The sequence below is a fragment of the Antechinus flavipes genome, chromosome 4 (assembly GCF_016432865.1).
Source record: "Antechinus flavipes isolate AdamAnt ecotype Samford, QLD, Australia chromosome 4, AdamAnt_v2, whole genome shotgun sequence".
Lineage (NCBI taxonomy): Eukaryota > Metazoa > Chordata > Mammalia > Dasyuromorphia > Dasyuridae > Antechinus > Antechinus flavipes.
Genome location: NC_067401.1, coordinates 467472870 through 467495226, shown reverse-complemented (window position 1 = coordinate 467495226; position 22357 = coordinate 467472870). Strand labels below are relative to the sequence as shown.

The 22357-nt window shown below is 36.6% G+C and overlaps 1 protein-coding gene across 1 annotated transcript in view; it reads left to right on the top strand.

The window, feature by feature from the left end:
* Window positions 1–22357, top strand: part of FGGY (FGGY carbohydrate kinase domain containing) — a 518439-nt gene that overhangs the window by 59944 nt on the left and 436138 nt on the right. The window contains 1 exon segment of the mRNA XM_051999569.1: window positions 9837–9925. Within this exon segment, the coding sequence (XP_051855529.1) occupies window positions 9837–9925 (89 nt within the window).

Genomic DNA, 22357 nt, shown 5'->3' with positions numbered 1-22357 from the left:
CAAACAAGTAATAAGTGTGTTTGAAGATGGATTCAAACTCATATTATATATATTATTTCAAGCCCTGGATTCAATACAATTGCCTTTTCTTTGCAAACCTTAAAATACCATGTAAATGTGAGCTATTAATGGATGCTGGTTGACTTGCTGACTCTAAGAGAGTCTCTGTTTTTATTCTTCTGGTTTTATGGGGCTTGATTCTATTCTATAATGGCAATCTAATGACCTCAGCATAGAGGTCATGATTTTTTCCCTTAGCTTATCAAGGAGGACTAAAATTAGCTAATTTTGATGCAGGTCACCTTTTACAATTGTGCTCTATTTTGAAGTTAATTCAAATCAATCATTATTTATGATAATAATAGCTAGAATTTATATTTTTATTCTGCTTTAATATTTGTAAAACACTTTATATAGGTTATCTCATTTCATCCTCCCAACAACTTTGTGAGATGGGTGTAATTATTATCCCCATTTTATGGATAAAGAAACTGAAGGTGAAAGAGAATAAGTGACTTTGATTCACACAACTAGAAAATGTCTGAGGCAGGATTTGAGCTTAGTTCTTTGTGATGCCCAAGTCTAATACTCTATCCCATGGACCACTGAGATTGGGATGCCAATCAATCAATCTGTCAATCAACAAACATTTATTAAACAGCTGCTGTGGCCCAGGTCCTATTCCAGGCACTGCCAATTCAAGTACAAAAAAATGAAAAATTCAATATATGTAATGAATTTATATTCTAATAAAGGAGACAATATGTTGCCTTCCCTCCCCCAATTCAATAAACTCCAATGGCTCCTTTTTAGCTCTCTAATTAAATAGAAAGCCCTGGTTGGCTTTTGAAACCTTTCTTAAACTCTTAGCTTTTCAATCTTCCAATACCTCCCACGTATTGTACAATCTGTTGATATTGGTCTCCTTTAAATGCTAACTCCTCATTGGCCATTTTATATTCTCCTTTCTCAAATCCACCTCCTACTGACTTCCTGTTTCCTTTCTTCTAGAAGCATTTTCCAGTCTTCCTTTATACTTACACTTGAGATTGCCTCTAATGCGTCCCATCTGTCTTGTTTGCAAATAGATTTAATCAAAAGAGAAAAAGTAGAGAAAGTACACTGTGTCAGCCACATTGTTCAATGATGTTTTAGATATCTGAAATAACTATATAGTATAAAATACCTGAAAGAATACCTGCCAGAATAGACTCAGAAACTATATGAATAAAACAAAACATTTTTATGCAAATGAATTTAAATCTAAATAATTGAAGTAATGTTTATTGTTCATGGATAGATAAGCCCAACATAATAAAAATGATTTCTCGAAATAGAAACATATGACTTTATATTGAATCTTCTCACTTTTTGATATGTACATGGCAATGCTTTTTTCTCTTATTTTGTACTTAGGTTTTTAAATGCATTTTAAACTTAATAAATAAATGTTATCAGTTGAAAAAAAAAAAAAGAAACCAGAATCCAACAATATGTTGTATACAAAAGAAACTTAAAACAAAGGCAAACCACAGTTAAAATAATTATGTCTCAACTGAAGTAAAAAAGATTGGGGTAGCAATCATGGCTTCAGATAAAGCAAAAATTGAGTTAAAGGAAATAATCAGGGAAATTACATGTTGCTAAAATGTACCATAGACAAGTAATATAAAAAAAAAATACTGCATGTTTCTCTGATAAAGAGCACGTTTTTCAGATATGTAGGAAACTGAGTCAAGTTTATAAAAATGAGTCACTATCCAATTAATAAGTGGCTCCAGTTTTTCCTTCATTAAAGCTGTTTATTTTTCAAAACATATGTATGAACAATTCTTCAACATTAGCCCTTGAAAAACCTTTGTTCTAATTCCGCCCCCCCCCCTCCCCCTTACCCCATCCCCAGCTATTGGCAAGTAGTCCAATATATATTAAACATGGTGGAAATATATGTTAAATCCAATATATGCATACATATTTATACAATTATCGTGCTGCACTAGAAAAATCAAATCACACCAGCGCACGCGCGCGAGAGAGAGAAAGAGAGAGAGAGAGAGAGAGAGAGAGAGAGAGAGAGAGAGAGAGAGAGAGAATGAAAACAAACAACAACAAAAAGAGTGAAAATGCTATTGTTGTGAACCACACTCAGTTCCCACAGTCCTTTCACTAAGTAGAGATGACTCTTTTCATCACTAAACAATTAGAACTGGTTTGAATCATCTCATTGTTGTAAAGAGAATTGATCATCGTATAATCTTGTTGTTGAATGGCTGTTTTCAAAAGAAGAAGCCAAAGATATCTATAGTCCAAAAACACACATGCACACACACACTCTCTTCCCATGTATATTTCATTAAATATTTCTCAATTTCAAAAACTTTTAACATTTTAAAAAAATGGGTTCTAAATTCCCTTCTTCCCTTCCTCCACTTCTCTCTCCTTGAGAAGAAAAGCAATTTGAAGTAGATGGTACATCATGGCATGGAAAATATATTTCTGTTTTATACATGTTACAAAAGAAAAAAAAAAAAAACAGCATGGGATCACTCACATATGGTCTGTCAGCATTTCTGAAGAAATGAACCCAGGCTCCAGGGAGCATTCATTCCTTCCCTACCCTCTCTTTTCTTTCATTACACTCTTTTTCTTCTCTCTCTCTCTCCCCTCCCTTCTTTCCTTCCTCTTCCTAACTTTCTATCTTCCTCCCTCTCTCCCTTCTTCCCCATCTTCCTCTCCTTCCTTTCTCTCTCTTTTTTCTCTCTCTCTCCTCTCTCTCTTTCTCTCCTTCCTTCCCTTTTTATATTTCTATATTTTTATTCTATATTTTCCCACCTTCTCTCTATGATTTTCCCCATATTCCCCCCCCACTGCCTTCAAGGAAGGCAACACATATTTAAAATGAAACAGTGGGTCATAGAATCTCAGAGTTGGAAAGGATCTTACTGGATATGCAGACCAAATTATAACTGAACAGTGATTCAGACTTACAGAATTTAAAATTAGACCATGAACTTTTATCCATATAGCCCAATTGTACCTGAAAATGAGCTTTTGATATGGCACCTACAAATGGTTGTACAACTTTTGCCCGAAGACCTCCAGTGATTGGAAACTGAATAACTCCCAGTGAAGCTGGTATCATTTTGAAATAGCTCTCATAATGGATCAGTTTTGTCATTTGTTTTTGCATATCAAGCTTCAATTTGCCTTCCCCTCCCAGTTTTACAGCCATTGTTTTTGGTTCTGACTTCTGGCATCAATTAGAACATTTGATCTAATCCCTATTTCACATCCACAGGTTTTCTAGAACACTAAAATAACTGTCTTTTCCATTTCATTTCTGCAGGTTAAATATCTCTAGTTTCTTCAGTCAATTTTTATTTATATAGTGATGTTCAGAACCAATATGACCCCAACTACCTTACTCTGGATCTTATCCAGATTATCAATGCTTTTCAGAAATAATGGGGGCAGCTAGTTGATGCAGTGGATAGAGCACTAGCTCTGAAGTCAGGAGAACCTGAATCAAAATCTTAGACACTTAACACTTCCTACCTGTGTGACTTTAGGCAAGTCACTTAACCCCAATTGCCTTAACAAAAAACAAAAAACAAAACAAAATAAACAAAACAAAACAAAAACATAAACAAAAACCTAAGCAAAATACTCCAGACCTAACCAGGTCGATACACGGCAGAACATTACTGCTTTCATTGTGAACACTTTTATTATTTAGTCATCTAGTCATGAATCCATGGCACACCAACCCCTTCTCTCCTTTTCCATCTCTCAAAGTCTATTCGACTTTACATTTCTTGTTTCCATGACATTTTCTCATTTATCTCATCCTCTGCTGTCCTTTTCTCCTTTTTCACTTTCCCAACATCAGTCTCTTTTTCAACAAATCTCATCTTCTCATTATATGGCCAAAGTAAGCTTCAACTTCAATATTTGATCTTCCCATAAATAGCCTAAATTAGTTGCTTTAAATATTGATTGATTTGATCTCCTGGCTATCCAAAAAGCTTTCAAAAATCTTTTCCAGCACCAGAATTCAAAAACATTGATTCTTCGGTGCTCAGCTTTCTATATAATCCAAATCTCACAGCCAATACCTTGCTACTAGAAAAGCGGTAGCTTTGGCTCTACAGAAAGTGATGTCACTGCTTTTTAGCATGCTGTCAGTTTACCACAGCTTTCTCCATGGTTGAGAATAGTCAAGGATTGCGAGAATTCTGTTAGTCATATTGTACTTACTGTACACAATTAAGTTTCCTACCTCTTACCATTTTTTCCTCACACAGACTGCTACCTATCAAAATCTTTCCAGTATAAAACTTGTGAAATTGATTATTTGATCCTAAATATGGCACTTTTCATTTGTTTTTATTACATTTTTATTATTATTTGAATTTTGCATAATCTTGGTGAATAGATATCGAATCTATCATTTAACTTGTTACTAATCCCTTCCAGCTTTTGGCAATCTGCAGAAATGATGTGTGCCATCCGTATCTTCACTTGCATTTTTGATGATTCTTTTATAAATACAATCTGGCTAATAACATGTCTTTTTATTGCATTTTGGGGGGATCTCCCTCCCAGTTTCTATCAATTCAGGCATGGCTATAACATTTTAGAGTTAGAGCTGAAAGAAAATCTTAGAGATCAACTAATCTACCCCCTTCCCATTTTACAGATAAAGAAACTAACACAAGTAGTATCTGAAGCAGAATTCCAAGCCAAGTGCTTGCTGTCTCTGACTAACTACTCTCCCCAAATGAAAATCAAGAATATCTTTTTTTACCTGTCTTCAAATGCAGAAATTTTGTTTAACTTTTTTTTTTTTTTTAAATCACAATCAGGACCTTAGCAGTCAAAACTTGCTGTTCTTTTCAGGGCACTGGGGTGTATTTTGTCCAGGCTTTGTAATTTGAACTTGTTAAAGCCCCCAACTGTGTACTTACCAGCTCCTCCTTTTGCTTAGATTATTCTGTATTTTTGTACTGTACTTCCTGGCCAGAAAATCTTTCTCCTTTCTTTCTACCTCTCTTTTAGTTTGCATTTTTTATGGCAACCCATGTTTTGGGAAGTTCTTCCTGTTCTTCCTGTAGCCAGAAGTCTTGCTAGAAAACAATTTCTTAAGGATCTTCAGGGACCAATTTGTCAAGGGGGTGTTAAGAGGAGAAAGGACTCTGCTTTCTTTCATCGATGATGGCTTTATTCTCACACAAACTGCCTGATTATCATTTTTTTGTAATTAATAACCAAATACTGGAGCACCCTGGCAGTGACTTCTGTTTCCTTGATTTCTGCAAGTTACAACGCCCCTTCCCCAGTGGCAGAGTCAGTAGAGGAGGGTTTCCAGCCTGCATTAATACCCACCTGTCTCATTGTTCCTTTGTTCCCCCCACCCCCACCCCCCAGTCTTAAAACAGTACCCAGATGGATGGCTTGGACTGGAGAATATCAGCCCCCTCTCCACCTACTCCTCAAAAAACTGTGGATCCCCACGGCAGGGGGAAGGAGAGGTCCGAAGAGTCATTCTGCCCTGGGGAGGACACAATGGTTCCTGGCTTGCTCACATGTTTGTGGCCGCTCAACACGCTCTCCACCCTCTGTTGAACTCTGCAGCTGGCTTTGTTTTGAGTGATATGCTACTCCTGAGAAATGCTGTGGTTTTATCAAATAATGGATGTGTTTCTTTGAACCTTCCATCCTTTTGATTCATTCCAAGTCCTAGGGATTGACGAGCTTCAGGACTGGCATGGGGAAGCAGATACCTTGCATCCTGGGTCACAGATTTGTGGAGCTTAAAAAGTTGGGGCTTTTATTTTGGCAAAAGAGGGAAAAGATTAATTTGGGATAGTTATTAGCTTTCTGTTTTTCTCTCTTTTATTCATTCTATGCTGCATATAATTTCATACTTACTTGGAGTCTTCCTTCTTAGAAGGTGAGTTCCTTTAGACTAGTGGATTATTTATTCATTCTCTCTCTCTCTCTCTCTCTCTCTCTCTCCATATATATATATACATATATATATACATATGTATATATGTATATACATATGTATATATATATACACACACACATATATATACATATATACACACACACATACATACATAAATATATTTCTATCACTTATCATAGTGCCTGGCACACAGTAGGTCCTTATGCCTGTCAGACTGACTAAATCAAGAGACCTGTTCTTACCATTAAACAGAATAAAGGTGGGGGACAGTTTTAAAAGCAGGTTCTCAGCCCTCTTTTTCTCCTTTGATAGAGTGGGGTACTATACCCCAGGGCAAGTGAAGGAACAGCCAGGCTAGACTTCAGTGAAATGTGATTGCTGAGAGCTCTCTCTTTTGTCTGCCAGAGGGTGGTGTTATGGACTCCTGCCCTGTGGGCAGTCCAGAGCTGAAAAATACATCAGTGGGGCCTGATATACTTTTGGCCAGTCAAACCTTTGATGACAAAGCACTTGAAAATCATGGGCTCCATCCAAAAGAAAAAAAAAAAAACAGCATGGGATCACTCACATATGGTCTGTCAGCATTTCTGAAGAAATGAACCCAGGCTCCAGGGAGCATTCATTCCTTCCCTACCCTCTCTTTTCTTTCATTACACTCTTTTTCTTCTCTCTCTCTCTCCCCTCCCTTCTTTCCTTCCTCTTCCTAACTTTCTATCTTCCTCCCTCTCTCCCTTCTTCCCCATCTTCCTCTCCTTCCTTTCTCTCTCTCTTTTTTCTCTCTCTCTTTTTTCTCTCTCTCCTCTCTCTCTTTCTCTCCTTCCTTCCCTTTTTATATTTCTATATTTTCATTCTATATTTTCCCACCTTTTCTCTATGATTTTCCCCATATTCCCCCCCACTGCCTTCAAGGAAGGCAACACATATTTAAAATGAAACAGTGGGTCATAGAATCTCAGAGTTGGAAAGGATCTTACTGGATATGCAGACCAAACTATAACTGAACAGTGATTCAGACTTACAGAATTTAAAATTAGACCATGAACTTTTATCCATATAGCCCAATTGTACCTGAAAATGAGCTTTTGATATGGCACCTACAAATGGTTGTACAACTTTTGCCCGAAGACCTCCAGTGATTGGAAACTGAATAACTCCCAGTGAAGCTGGTATCATTTTGAAATAGCTCTCATAATGGATCAGTTTTGTCATTTGTTTTTGCATATCAAGCTTCAATTTGCCTTCCCCCTCCCAGTTTTACAGCCATTGTTTTTGGTTCTGACTTCTGGCATCAATTAGAACATTTGATCTAATCCCTATTTCACATCCACAGGTTTTCTAGAACACTAAAATAACTGTCTTTTCCATTTCATTTCTGCAGGTTAAATATCTCTAGTTTCTTCAGTCAATTTTTATTTATATAGTGATGTTCAGAACCAATATGACCCCAACTACCTTACTCTGGATCTTATCCAGATTATCAATGCTTTTCAGAAATAATGGGGGCAGCTAGTTGATGCAGTGGATAGAGCACTAGCTCTGAAGTCAGGAGAACCTGAATCAAAATCTTAGACACTTAACACTTCCTACCTGTGTGACTTTAGGCAAGTCACTTAACCCCAATTGCCTTAACAAAAAACAAAAAACAAAACAAAATAAACAAAACAAAACAAAAACATAAACAAAAACCTAAGCAAAATACTCCAGACCTAACCAGGTCGATACACGGCAGAACATTACTGCTTTCATTGTGAACACTTTTATTATTTAGTCATCTAGTCATGAATCCATGGCACACCAACCCCTTCTCTCCTTTTCCATCTCTCAAAGTCTATTCGACTTTACATTTCTTGTTTCCATGACATTTTCTCATTTATCTCATCCTCTGCTGTCCTTTTCTCCTTTTTCACTTTCCCAACATCAGTCTCTTTTTCAACAAATCTCATCTTCTCATTATATGGCCAAAGTAAGCTTCAACTTCAATATTTGATCTTCCCATAAATAGCCTAAATTAGTTGCTTTAAATATTGATTGATTTGATCTCCTGGCTATCCAAAAAGCTTTCAAAAATCTTTCCAGCACCAGAATTCAAAAACATTGATTCTTCGGTGCTCAGCTTTCTATATAATCCAAATCTCACAGCCAATACCTTGCTACTAGAAAAGCGGTAGCTTTGGCTCTACAGAAAGTGATGTCACTGCTTTTTAGCATGCTGTCAGTTTACCACAGCTTTCTCCATGGTCGAGAATAGTCAAGGATTGCGAGAATTCTGTTAGTCATATTGTACTTACTGTACACAATTAAGTTTCCTGCCTCTTACCATTTTTTCCTCACACAGACTGCTACCTATCAAAATCTTTCCAGTATAAAACTTGTGAAATTGATTATTTGATCCTAAATATGGCACTTTTCATTTGTTTTTATTACATTTTTATTATTATTTGAATTTTGCATAATCTTGGTGAATAGATATCGAATCTATCATTCAACTTGTTACTAATCCCTTCCAGCTTTTGGTAATCTGCAGAAATGATGTGTGCCATCCGTATCTTCACTTGCATTTTTGATGATTCTTTTATAAATACAATCTGGCTAATAACATGTCTTTTTATTGCATTTTGGGGGGATCTCCCTCCCAGTTTCTATCAATTCAGGCATGGCTATAACATTTTAGAGTTAGAGCTGAAAGAAAATCTTAGAGATCAACTAATCTACCCCCTTCCCATTTTACAGATAAAGAAACTAACACAAGTAGTATCTGAAGCAGAATTCCAAGCCAAGTGCTTGCTGTCTCTGACTAACTACTCTCCCCAAATGAAAATCAAGAATATCTTTTTTTACCTGTCTTCAAATGCAGAAATTTTGTTTAACTTTTTTTTTTTTTTTTTTTTTTTTTAAATCACAATCAGGACCTTAGCAGTCAAAACCTGCTGTTCTTTTCAGGGCACTGGGGTGTATTTTGTCCAGGCTTTGTAATTTGAACTTGTTAAAGCCCCCAACTGTGTACTTACCAGCTCCTCCTTTTGCTTAGATTATTCTGTATTTTTGTACTGTACTTCCTGGCCAGAAAATCTTTCTCCTTTCTTTCTACCTCTCTTTTAGTTTGCATTTTTTATGGCAACCCATGTTTTGGGAAGTTCTTCCTGTTCTTCCTGTAGCCAGATGTTTAATGGTGATATGAAAGCAATAGAAGGAAATGGAATCAGTTAAGAGGGACATAAAAAGGGAGGGGACTTCAATATGGGCAGAGTCTATATTAGCTTACCAGATGCGTTCTTTGGATTTGTGATTGTTGAAAATCAATCAAGGGCAGCTCATTTTGAACTTGATAGTAAGCTCCCTGAGGATGGTGGCCATGTTTTCACTTTTCTTTTTGAGTGAGTTGGTATGTGTAGAAATTAAAAGAACAAGATGGCTTCAGTCTAAGCTCCTATCTTTTTATGGAACTCCTGTTCTGGCCCAAAGTGGTTAAGGATTGAAACATTATTTCATTCATTAACTAATTGTTCTCTCTCTCTCTCTCTCTCTCTCTCTCTCTCTTCATGGTCCTTTCAATAGGAAGAACAATTATATATCTTTTCAAGAACAGGCTGTTTTTGCTCACTTTGTTGGAGAGGAAAAAAAAACACTTTAAAGTATTATTAATTTATATATGTATATATTATTAATACATAATTAATGTCTACTGATTTTTTTCCAAGTTGATGTGATATGGTTTCTCTCCTACTTCCCTGCTCCAATTTGAATATGTTTTCATGGGCCTTATTAGGTTTGGACCGGACGTGATGATTTCGAGACACGATTGAAGATGTTGGGGGGGAAAGGTGAAAAAGATTGATTGATCTTATTGTATTTTATATGACAGAACTTGAGAGAGTCTTGCTGGGATAAGGCGGGCCACTTTTTCGATCTCCCTGACTTTTTATCATGGAAGGCGACTGGCATCACGGCCAGGTAAGTGAATCGCCACATCGGTCCCGCTTTTTCCTGCCCGAGATAATGTCCGCGGGCATAGGTTCACACATTGCTATGGCTGTTAAAATTCATTTTGACTGGACGTACTCTTTGGACATCTGTATGCGATTTTACATACTTGAAACATCTTGAAACTATCTTATAGCTTCCAGTGCTCCTACCTCAGCACAACTGTTCTGGGAAGCCTTGGGGTTTGGGATTGTTCAGCTAGAGCAATTAATTAAGAACTGGATACTTAGGAGTGAGATGCAGGCAGAGGCCAGGCCCAGATGTGATTGACTCCAGCTCAGCAAAGGGGGGCCTTTCCAGCTGTTTTGATTTGAAAGAAGAAAACATTCCTCCATCAACCTTTGGAATCAAAAGGGAAATAGAATTTTACTTATAGAGGGGAATAGGAGAATTTACCCTGGGCTCCTATAGAAGCAACAGTTATGGGTTCTTAGAGCCAGTGGTTCTCCAGGGCTCTTGTTTCACCCATAAGCAACTTATGATTCAACTCAATTAAATTCAAAAGGTATTTGTTTTAAGTACAGAAGAGAAAGCATAGCTTAATGGTTAATGTATAGAGAATCAGTCTGGGAGTCACGAAGTGCTGGGATTCATTTCCTGACTTGAACACCTACTGATCATGTGGCCTTGGAAAAGGCATTTAATCTCTTACTCTCTCAGGCAACTCTCTAAAATTGTAAAATGTAAACTAGGTGCTGATGAGGGGAATTTCTTCACCCGAAGTATCAAAATATTGAAATTATACCACAGATCTGGTACTGAAAAACCCCCTTATTCACATATATAGGTATAATTGTATGTATGTGTGTATGTATAGTATATTAACATCATATATATTTCATATTATAGAATCATGTTAATGTATGTTATATAATAAGTTTATATATGTATGCATATTATATATCATGCATATACATTATATAATTATAGGTATATTGCTACAATATCACTAATATATATAAAATGTAATTTTACATTATAGAATCATTCTATCATTTCTATTATGTTATATATAACTGTGCTTAGTGAGTAGGATACAAAAACAAAAATGAGGGAACCTTGATCTTATGGAATTTCCATTCAAAGAGGGGAAAGCAGCATTTAGGAGTCAACTTAGTGCAGCAGAAAAAGTGTTATTTTTGTAGCAGCTGACTTGTGATCAGGTCATAGTTTTCTTATTACTTTGATCTTCAGTAAGTTGTTTAATTTATTTTTTGGTTAAAGCTTTTTATTTTTAAAACATATGCATAGATGATTTTCAACATTCACCTTCACAAAACTGTGTGTTCCAATTTTTTTTTCTCCCTTCGTCCCCCCAACTCCCTTCCCTGGATGGCAAGTAATCCAGTATATGTTAAACATGTGTAATTCTTCTATACATATTTCCACATTTATCATACTGCACACAAAAAACAGATCAAAAGGGAAAAAAATGAGAAAGAAAACACAACAAAAAAGTGAAAATATTATGTTGTGATCCACACTCGGTTCATTCTCTCTGGGGGTAGATGGCTCATCTGGAGCCAGACTGGAACTGGCCTGAATCATCTCATTGTTAAAAGAGCCATATCCCTCAGAACTGATCATTGCATCATCTTGTTATTGCCATGTACAGTGAACTCCTGGTTCTGCTCATTTCCCTCGGCATCAGTTCATGTAAATCTCTCCAGACCTCTCTGAAATCATTCTGATCTTTTCTTACAGAACAATGATATTCCATAACATTCATAGATCATAACTTATTCAGCCATTCTTCAACTAATGGGCATCTACTCAGTTTCCAGTTTCTGGCCACTACAGAAGGGGCTGCCACAAACATTTTTGCACATGTGGGTCCCTTTCCCTCCTTTAAGATCTCTTTGGGATACAGGCCCAGTAGTAATACTGCTGGATCAAAGAGGTTTCACAGTTTGATAACTCTTTGGGCACAGTTCCAAACTCATCTCCAGAATGGTTGGATCCATTCACACAAGTTGGTTAATTTCTCTGGGACTCAATTTCCTTAATTGTGAAATGAGAAGGATTATACCAGGTGGTATTGGGAGTAAAGATATCTGTTGCTTTGTCCATACTTTGTCTAGGATCAGAGTCACTGTCCTAGATGGTAGTCCCAGGGCAAGAAGGAGTACCAGCACAACAGAACTTGTACCTATAGTGAAACAGGGACTTTTGTCACAATTCCAGGATAGAAAAGAATACTTGTGGTCATTCACAGATTAGAACACAGGGCAAGAGAAGTAAACACACTTTTCCTTAGATCATACTATCTTGAAAGAGCTTAAAACTTATAGATCTCTAGAAGTAGCTCTGAAAACAGTTGCACAAAACCTCTGAAACTTGGGACAATACACCTTCTACCCTGGAAGCAGAGACCAACTTTAATAAATAGTTGAAAGTCAAGAAATAGTCTGGGAAAATGGGCAAACTACAGAAAAAATTCTGACCTTCAAAAGTTATTATTGTGATTAGGAAGATCAAAAGATATCGCAAAGTCAAAGCTCCTACATTCAAAGCCTCCAAGAAAAAAAATATGCATTGATCTCAGGCCATGAGAGAATTCAAAAAGGATTTTGAAAATCAAGTAAAAAGAGGTAGAGGAAAAGTTGAGAGGAGAACTAAGAGTGATGCAAGAAAATTGTGAAAAAAACTGAGAGTGATGCAAGAAAATTGTGAAAAAAAGAGTCCACCTCTTCATAAAGGAGGCAGAAAAAAATACTGAAGAAAACAACACTTTAAAAAATAGTCTGGACTAAATCCTAAAATGTATAAATGGTCAATTCTCCTGAATGCCTTAAAAAGCAGAATTAGCTACATAGTAAAAATAATGCACAAAAATTCACTAAAGGGGAAAAAAAAACTCTTTAAAAAGTAGAATCAACTAATTGAAAAAGAAGGTACAAAAGCTCACTGAAAAAAATAATGCCTTAAAATTAGAATCGAGTAAATCGAAGCTAATGATTTTATAAGAAATCAAGAAATCATATAACAAATTGAAAAGAAAAAAATATATAGAAAACAATGTAAAATACTTCATTGGAAAGATAATTGGTCTAGAAAATAGATCAATAAGAGATAATTTTAAAAATTACTGGACTATCTGAAAGTCATGATCAAAAAAAGGAACCTAATTGTAATGGAAATTGTAATGGAAAATTGTCCTGATATTCTAGAACCAGATGGCAAAATTGAAATTTGAAAGAATATACCAATCACCTCTTAAAAGAGATCTGAAAATGAAAATGCCTAGGAATATTATAGTCAAATTCAAGAGCTCCCAGGTCAAGGAGAACATATAGAAGTAGCCAGGAAAAAAAATCAAATATCATGGAGCCACAGTCAGGATTATAAAAGATTTAGCAGCTTCTATATTAAAGGATCAGAGGGCTTGGGATATGATATTCTGGAAGGCAAAGGAGCTAGGATTACAACCGAGAATTGCCTCACCAGTAAAACTGAGTATAATCCTTGAAGGGAAAAATATTCTAGAAATAGAGGATTTGCAAACATTCTTGATGAAAAGAGCAGAGCTGAACAGAAAAATTGACTTTCAAATGCAAGACACACGGAAGCATAAAAAGGTAAACAGAAAAGCGAAATCTTAAAGCACTTAGGCATTTAATAAGGTTAAACTGTTTCTATTTCTACATGGGAGGATGACATTGGTGACTCATAAGAACTTTCTGATTATGAGGGCGGTTAGAAGAAATACACACATATACAAAGAAGTGGAAAAGACAGACAGATACACACACATAATGAAGCGATAGAGAGGAGGGTGGGGGAGAGAGAGAAGGGGGAAGAGAGAGGGAGGAGGGAGAGAAAAAGAGGTAAAGAGGAAGGGGGAGAGAATTTTTATTTTAGATATCACCTTTTCATAATTTGTATGAAAGGATGATATCTAAAATAAAAATTAAGCAGTGATAAGGGATGTACTAGGAGAATGGGAGAGGGAGAGGCAGAATGTGGTAAATTTTCTCATATAAAAGAGAAAATATAAATAACATTTAATTAAATAATATAAATAATAAAATTATATATAATATGTTATTTATAAATTTATTATTTATTATATATATGTGTGTGTGTGTATATATATGTATGTATGTAAAGAGCCAAGAAAATGGTGGACAGCAATATAGGGGAGATCAGGGAGAATGAGTGAATCTATCATCAGAATTGGTTCCAACAGGGAATAGCATATACCCTCACTTGGGAATAGAAATCTCTTAACCTACAGGAGAGTAGGAGGAGGAAGGAATAAGAGAAGGGGAATAATAGAAGGGAGGAGAGACTGGGGAAGTGGGTAGTTAGAACCAAAACACTTTTGAGGAGGGACAAATTGGGAGGCAAGAGAAAATAGAGTAATACAGATGGAGAGATAGGGTGGAGGGAAATACATTTAGCAATCGTAACTGTGGAAAAAAAAATTGAAGCAAGTTTCTCTGATAAAGACCTCATTTTTCAAATATGTAGAAAATTGAGTCAAAATTATTTTTAAAAAAGGTATTCCCCAATGATTATAGTTGATAAATTATCAAGATATGAAGTTTTCAGATGAAATAATCAAAGGTATCTATAGCATGTGAAAAAATGCTCTAACTCACTATTGTTCAAAAAAATGCAAATTAAAATAATTCCAGATACTATCTCATACATATTAGGTTGGTTAATAGGACAGAAAAGGAAAATGACAAATGTTGGAGGAGATGTGGGGGAAAAATAAGACATTAATGCATTGTTGGTGGACTTGTAGACTGATTCAACCATTCTGTAAAGCAATTTGGAATTATGATCCAAGGGCTATTGAAATATGTGTGCCCTTATTTCAGTCAATTGTTGTATGATTAATGGACCCCTCCCCCTGTTTTATAAATGTAGTTGGAATAAAATCAGCACCAGGGGCTTTGCCACATAAAAGGAACTCAATGGCATTCAAAACCTCTTCTTCATTTGGGTCTTCAGCTAAGGAAGAAAGGACTTCAACCTGAGTCATATAGTCAGTGGCTTCAGCATTGAATGATTATTGTAGTGTTCTGGTTAGTTTTCTGGAGATCTCTGGAGCAGTTTCAGTAGAGTAATCACTGGAGAATAGCCAGGTGTTAAAGCCGAATGCTTTATTATCTCCTTCACAATCTAGTTTCCTTGCCTGGGGCCCAGACTAGCTTTCTTGAGGTTGTCTGGAATGTGTCTTGGTTTCTGTGGGGGAGGCAGGAGGACCACCACCACTACAGTGTCTGTCTCAGTCCAAGGGCTTATGCTCCAACCTCCAGCCGCTGTCTTCCCCCAGTCTGGTCCAGTCCCCTTCTGAGTCTGTCTGGTTCAGATGGACCTTGGTTTCAGTGGAGAAATGAAGGAGGACAGGCCTACCCCCATGGTGGTGTGAAATGGAATGAATGAACCTAGCTAAGTTTGTCCCAGCTTATGTACTCTATTATAATTACATTATCACAGGTGTGAATCTTGTAGAATAGGTGTCAATCCTGTAGAACTCCATTACATAATAAATACATGTACTGAACTAGAAAAAAAAAGAAAAAAAAAGAAATATGTGTGCCCTTTGGCTGAGCAATACTACCAGTAGGTCTGTATTTCAAAGCAGATTAAAAAAAAAAAAAAAAAAAAGGAAAATGACCTATATACACAAAAGTATTCATAACAATTTTTTTTCCTGGTGATAAAGAATTGGAAACTTAGGGGAAGAATGCCCCTCAATTGGGAATGACTGAAGAAATTTTGGTATTCAATTATAATGGCATACTATTGTATTGTAAAAAAACAATGAGTAGGATATGCTCAGAAAATCTTCTGAAGACTTCTGTGAGATGATACAAAGTGAAATGTAATGTATACACAGTAACAGCCATATTTTAAGATACTCACTGTGAATGACTTAGTTGTTCTCAGTAATACAATAATCCAAGATAATTTTGAAGGATTTAGGATGAACAATGCTATCCATTCCCAGAGAAAGAACTGATGATGTCTGAATAAATATTAAAACATACTTTTTAAACTTTTTTTTTTTTTTGGTTTTCTTTTTTTTTTGTTTTCTTTTACAACATGACTAATATGGAAATGCTTTTCATAATTACATCAAGTAACCTATATGGAAGTGCTTGCCTTCTCAATGAAAGGGGATGAGAAGGGAGGAAGGGGAGAGAATTTGGAAAGTTTTAAAAGTAAATGTTAAAAGATGTTTTTACATGAAACTTGGCAAAAAATAAAATATCAAATAAGTTAAAACTCAAAAAAAAAATTCAAACAAATGAAAAAATGGAGTTCAAATTTGACCTTAGCTACTTAGCTATGTGACCCTGAGTAAATCATTTAACCCTTATCTGCCTCAATTTCCTTATCTGTAAAAGGGGGATAATAATACCTCCCAGGGTTGTGGTGAGGATGCAATGAGATAACATTTGTAAAGTGCTTAGCATAGTGCCTGGTAGGTATTTACGGAATGCTTCTTTTCTTTTCTTTTCTCTTCTCTTGTAAGATCCTTTCTTCTTTAAGTCTGTGATATTATGCACATAAATAAGTAAATACAAAATATATACAACTGATTTTGGTGGGATGGGGGAAGAGCATTGCCCAGTTTAACCCATCCTCCATGATTTCTTGGAACCTTCTTGTGAATCCTTTAATGAATCTTGTGATTCTTGAGGCATGCATTTGGAAATCCCCACTACTTTCCTACAAATGGCATATGCTGTGACTCAAGCTTGGGCTATATCCCTCAGCTATCTCTAAAATTTACATCGACTGCAGACTTATAACTGCTCAATGGGTGTGTTTCTATCTCTATATGAGCAGGGTTTTGAGTCTCAGAGGAAATCACAAGAGGTGTTATTCTTACCTCCATTCACAGGGAATTCACAAACCTAGGATCTTGTCATCCTTGTAGTCATGGCTCATAATTAGAGAATTGGGAAGGCACAAGTCAAAGGGGGAGGGGAATTTTGTGTTAAAAGATAAATATGGCCGTAACTATTTGTAGGAAACAAATGGCGAATAGTGAAAACTGATGTGTGTGAAGGTCATTACCGTTAGTCAGAGTGAGAAGTCAGGAACAGGCGTGCTATTCACCCCAGACCCCTTCTGCCAATCTCCTTCTGTGGGCTACAGCTTGTTGCTCTCCCGGGAGTAGAAGAGGGTATGAGATTTCATTGGCAGGGACTGTTGGAGGGGAGATAGCACATCCTTGCTTCCCTAGACTCTCCATCCATCATGCTCAATTGTACCTGCCATGGAGTTATCTTTGAACCCGGGTCCCCAAGGACTTCTGCTTGTTCCCAAATGCAGCTGTTGCTCATGATAGGTTTTTAACTATCTCTTTGTTTCAATCCTGGAGGAGTAGAATGATCGGTTTGACACTCACACCAAGTGATCCTACTTGAAGTGACTGGGAGGGGAAAAATTAAAGATAAAAATAAATATTAAGGGATGATGCTTAGAGTGGTAGTTTTGCAAGTAGGAAAAACTAGGTTCAAGTCACCTCTGATGGGACTGGGCTTAGCGTACTGGGTTCAAATCCTTCATAGCCATACCCATTGATAAACAACCCTCTCTCTGAATTTCCCTCTATTCTTGTGTCAAATAACAGTCAAACCCATAATACCCCACACATTTTTTGAAAGCCAAAATTAATAGGTATAATGTTGTTTTTAAATTTTAGAACATTGTATGAATGTTTACTCATCACCATCATTATTGGACTTTTGTTCTATAACAACAATAATTATTTTATTATTACAGTATTTAACAATAATTAATCAGGTCATGATTGGAATAACACTGACTTTAAAATCCCAGTCTAGAACTAGAACTAGAACTGAGAGAATCTCAAGTGCATTCCTCTTCTAGAAGAGATGAGGAAACTGAGGCTTGTTGAGGTTAAACTCATCTTGCCCACCATCAAATAAGCAATAAGCATCAGAGGTGGGATTAGAATCCAGGGTCCTCCTTCTTCAGAACTGTGTTCAGAAGGCCAAAGCTCAAACTCCAATACTACTGCTTCCTAGATGTGGGGAAAAGCAATTCATCTCTCTGGCTATAGTTTATCATCTTTAAAACCAAAATAACTGGTATTTGTACAGTGCTTTAACTTGATCCTCACAACAGCCTCTTGAGGCTGATGCTAAAGTTGTCCCCATTTTACAGAAGAAGAAACTGAGGCAAACAGGTTAAGTGACTTACTCAGGGTCACATGGCTAGCAAGTATTTGAGACAGAATTCAAACTCAAATCTTACTGGTTGCTAACTCACATACCTGTTTACACCTTTACTTGTTAGACAAGCAAGTTGGACTAGATGGTAACTAAGTACCCTTCAAGCTGTAAATCTCATGAAAAAAACATTTTTTTTTTCACCAGCCTGTTAAACAGGTTTTTTACATTGAAAATCATCGGATCCAGTTGTAACAGTCATAGTAGTTGTTATTGTTAAGGGAAAGTATATTGAAGGTAAAAGAACCTTGAATGGAACCCAAGAGTCCATGTTCTGGTTTCTTTTCTGCCATTTATTAATTGACTAACCTTGAAATCACTTAACTCTTCACTCTCACTGCCTTGGTGAGTTAATTCCAGTGTTTTCCTTCTGTTAATTATTTCCTGTATCCTGCCTATAGCTTACATTCTATATATTTGCTTGTCATCTCCTTGTTGGATTGTAAACTCCTTCAGGGCAGGAACTGCCTCTTTTTGCCTCCCCTGTGCTTACGTGGTACCTGCCAATAGTAGATACTTAATAAATGTTTCTTGATTGATTTATTGAAGGAATCTCCATATCCATATGTGCAAAGAAAGAGCTTGGAAGTCACCTTGTCCAGATGGTGGCTTTTTAAAGGAAGACTAAGAGACTTGAAATGACTTGCCTAAGATCACTTAGGTAGTAAGTAGCAGAACACAGAAGCAAACATAGCTTTCTTACTGGCCTTGGTTCAGTGCAGGAGATACTACCTACATGAATCTTTGATTTCCTCCCTCGTTGTTAGTATTCTCCCAAGTCAGTCTCCAGTTCTCCCCAAAACACTTTAAAATCTTTTACATTTAGTTGCCTGTATGCTTAAAGACTCCCTCTGATTTGAATAAATAATAAAATATGGATTAGTTTTGTATTTCTATTCCCAGTAACCAAACACTGTGCCTACCACATAGCACATGATTAAGCAGTAGTGTTGAATCGAATGACTTTAAATTGAGAATAAAAAACAAAAGAACCAAAAAAGATAGATAAAATGAAGATAAAATGTACAATCATAGTTGCTGAGAATCAAAAGGAGTAATGAGTAACAAAGCTGCTTTGGGAATAAACAAAGATTGTGTAATTTCTGCAGAATTGTAAGTGGAGATCTAGATTAAAAGACAATGGAATTCAGATTAAATAGTGGAGCAGGGTGAGTTCCAGATGACAGAAGGCTGAGATTAAAAGTTGGCAATCTGTTGAAAGGACAATTTGAGTGTTTTTACCTCTCATCATGGTGTTTGATGTTTTTGATTAAATGCTGTAGTTGTTAGTGATGTTATTTGAATAGAAAGGTATTGTGAAATTTTTTATAGAAAAAAGGGCGGTGTTAGAAAAATATATGTGAATATTTTATAGATGCTAGGTAAAATACTCTGAAATCATCCACTTTTCTGTTTGTGGTAGGGGTATTTAGACCTAGTCTGGCCAGTCTAAACAGTTCAAACAATGATGCATGTATCCAGTCTTATTTCAACAGCTTATAAACCAACCATCAGGCCATTAGCCAGTGTTTATTGTGAATACGATGTGAAGGGTACAGGTGCTGAAGATACTAAGAAAGGCAAACCCCAGTTTCTGATCTCGATGAGTTCCCACTCTAATGGGGGTGGGGGGTGGGTAGAGACAACACATAAACAATTATGTACAGATTAAATGATAGAAAGGATCCATTGGGGATTATCAATAGAAGTAGAAGATGAGATTTTAACTGGGATGTGAAGAAAATCAGGAGGTGCTATGATATAGACATAGAGTGAAAAAAAGGGGAACTGGGTGTTCCTTTGCTTGATGACCAGGTGTGTTCTTTGGGGTACTTGTTATTCTTCCTGGTGGGGAGTTTGCATAGCTAACATCCTTCTACCAGGTTGAGACAGGAAATAGTGGGCTCTTGGGACCAATTTCTTTAGCTAGCTCAGAAAAGGAAAAAGGAAGCTTTCAAAGGCACTGTTTGATTGAAAGCATAAGTCTGATGATGAATATTTAGCTCCTCTAAGGAGCCCCATGATCCTAGGAGTACAATCTGTACAATTTAGAAAAATAAATAAGAACGCTACTCTTATCTGCTCATCCTATGTGTTATACATACAATGTGACCTATTAACGTAGCTTAAGATCTGATAAATGACTTCCAAGCCAAGACATGGGTTCAGATCTCATCTCTAACACATCCCATCTGTGTGCTGCTGTCTAAGCCCCATAACATCTTAATGCTCTAGTCAACTCTCCAATAGTCAGTTGTAGAGAAAATGCTAATCTGCGTTAGTAGAGGGACTTTCCTCACTTGAAAGTAAATTATAGCAATGAAATCCCAGGTTTCTTTGATCTCCCATATCATGGAGGTGATTCATATTGAGTTTGTATTTCAATCATTGTCCAGATCTTCTTTGAATAATCTGTAATATACCTATCTATGTCATCCCTACTCTTTATAAGCCTGTCAGCCCTACTCTATGCTTGGGAAATTGATTTTTTAGACACTAGCATAAGATTTTGCATTGATCTCTAGTAAATCTTTTTTGATTTAGTTTCATGCTCTTGCCTGGCAAGATTTTTTCCACACTGCCTTCTAGTGTATTGGACATGTATTACAGCTTTTTGCCATTTGCAAATGTGGGAAGCTTATAATTAAAGCCTTTCCCCAAGTCATTGGAAATAAGAGTGGAAGTGAAATCACATGACGGAAAGTTAAGTTCTCTCAAACTAAGTATACATTCTAGTTATTCCATTGAAGATGTCTTTCAGAGCTGACAGTGAATCATTAATATCCATTCTCTGGGTCCAGTTGTACATTCAGACAAATTATCCCAACAGCAACCACCTTCTCTCTTCATTTATTTGATCTGTCAGAAAAGGAAACATGGTTGGTCTGGAACGAATTGTTCCTGATGAAGCCGTGCTTGCTCTTTGTGATCACTTACTTCTTCATTGATTGTCTCTTCAATAATTCTCTTTAGGTTTCTCTGAGAAATGAAAACAAACTCAAATTTGCAAACTCTATTCCTTTTCCTTCTTCAGAGATCAAAACAACAGTTGCCTTGACTTAACGCAGGCGTGACTTAATTTGATTTTCCCACAGTTTTTCAAATATCACTGTCATCTGCTCATCCTTGATGCTAATCATTTCTGTGTCTGAGAATGTTGTTCCTCTGGTTCAGGGGACCTGCACTCCTCAAGGACCATTAGGTGCTTTCTTTATCTCTCCTAAATTATCTTAGAGATCAAATCCCCTTAGGTAACTTTCACTTCTGGGTGATCACAACTCTGACGTGGACAATCGCTGCTTTCAAATTTGAGGGAGGCTGAGTTGGGTAGAATAGAGAGACACTTACATCATTTTCTTATATCTCCCTCCAATGGTTCATAGATACCGGAGGCCCTGTTCTGTAGTGGGAAAGACTTTGAATTTAAAATCAAATGATGATATGCCAAACAGAGCCCTGACCTTGGAAATGCTACAACTTCTCTTGCCCTCATTTGGGGCAGCTAGGTGGTGTAATAGAAAAAGCTCAGGGCTGGAGTTAGGAAAACCTGAATTCAAATCCATCCTCAAACAATTATTAGCTGTGTAATCAAGGGCAAGTCACTTAATCTCTCTTGCCTCAGTTTACTCCATTGTAAAATGGGGATAATAACACCAACATCTCACCATTGGAATAAGACTCAAATGAGCTAATAATTATAAAGCACTTAACATAGTGTCTGGCACATAGTGTCTGGCACATAGTAAGTTCTACGTAAATGTTTCCTATTATTATCTATTAAAAGGAAGATTTGGACTAGGTAGTCTCTTAAGTCTAAACTGCCAAACTTATAATGAATGTGTCAGTCAGTAGTTAGGACTGGAGCAAATTTCTAACCAAGTCCTAAAGAGAAAAACACAAGGAAAGCGTTTCCATTTCCCCTGCTCAGGATCAAGGGAGAAGAATATAACCTTGCGTGTATAACACCAATAAATTATCCCTGGGTTGAAGAAAGTCAGCTGGCATTATTCATGCTAAAATGCCTATTCAAATTTGATGTTTTGTAGGGAGGAGGAATAGGCTGCTGAGCCCAAGTAGTCTGGGAAAGGCCCTGGAAAATAGTGCCTGAAATACTAGGGGCCACTTCCCCCCCCCCCTTTTTATTATTCTAGTGAGACAGAGTCAAGGCTAATCAGATCGG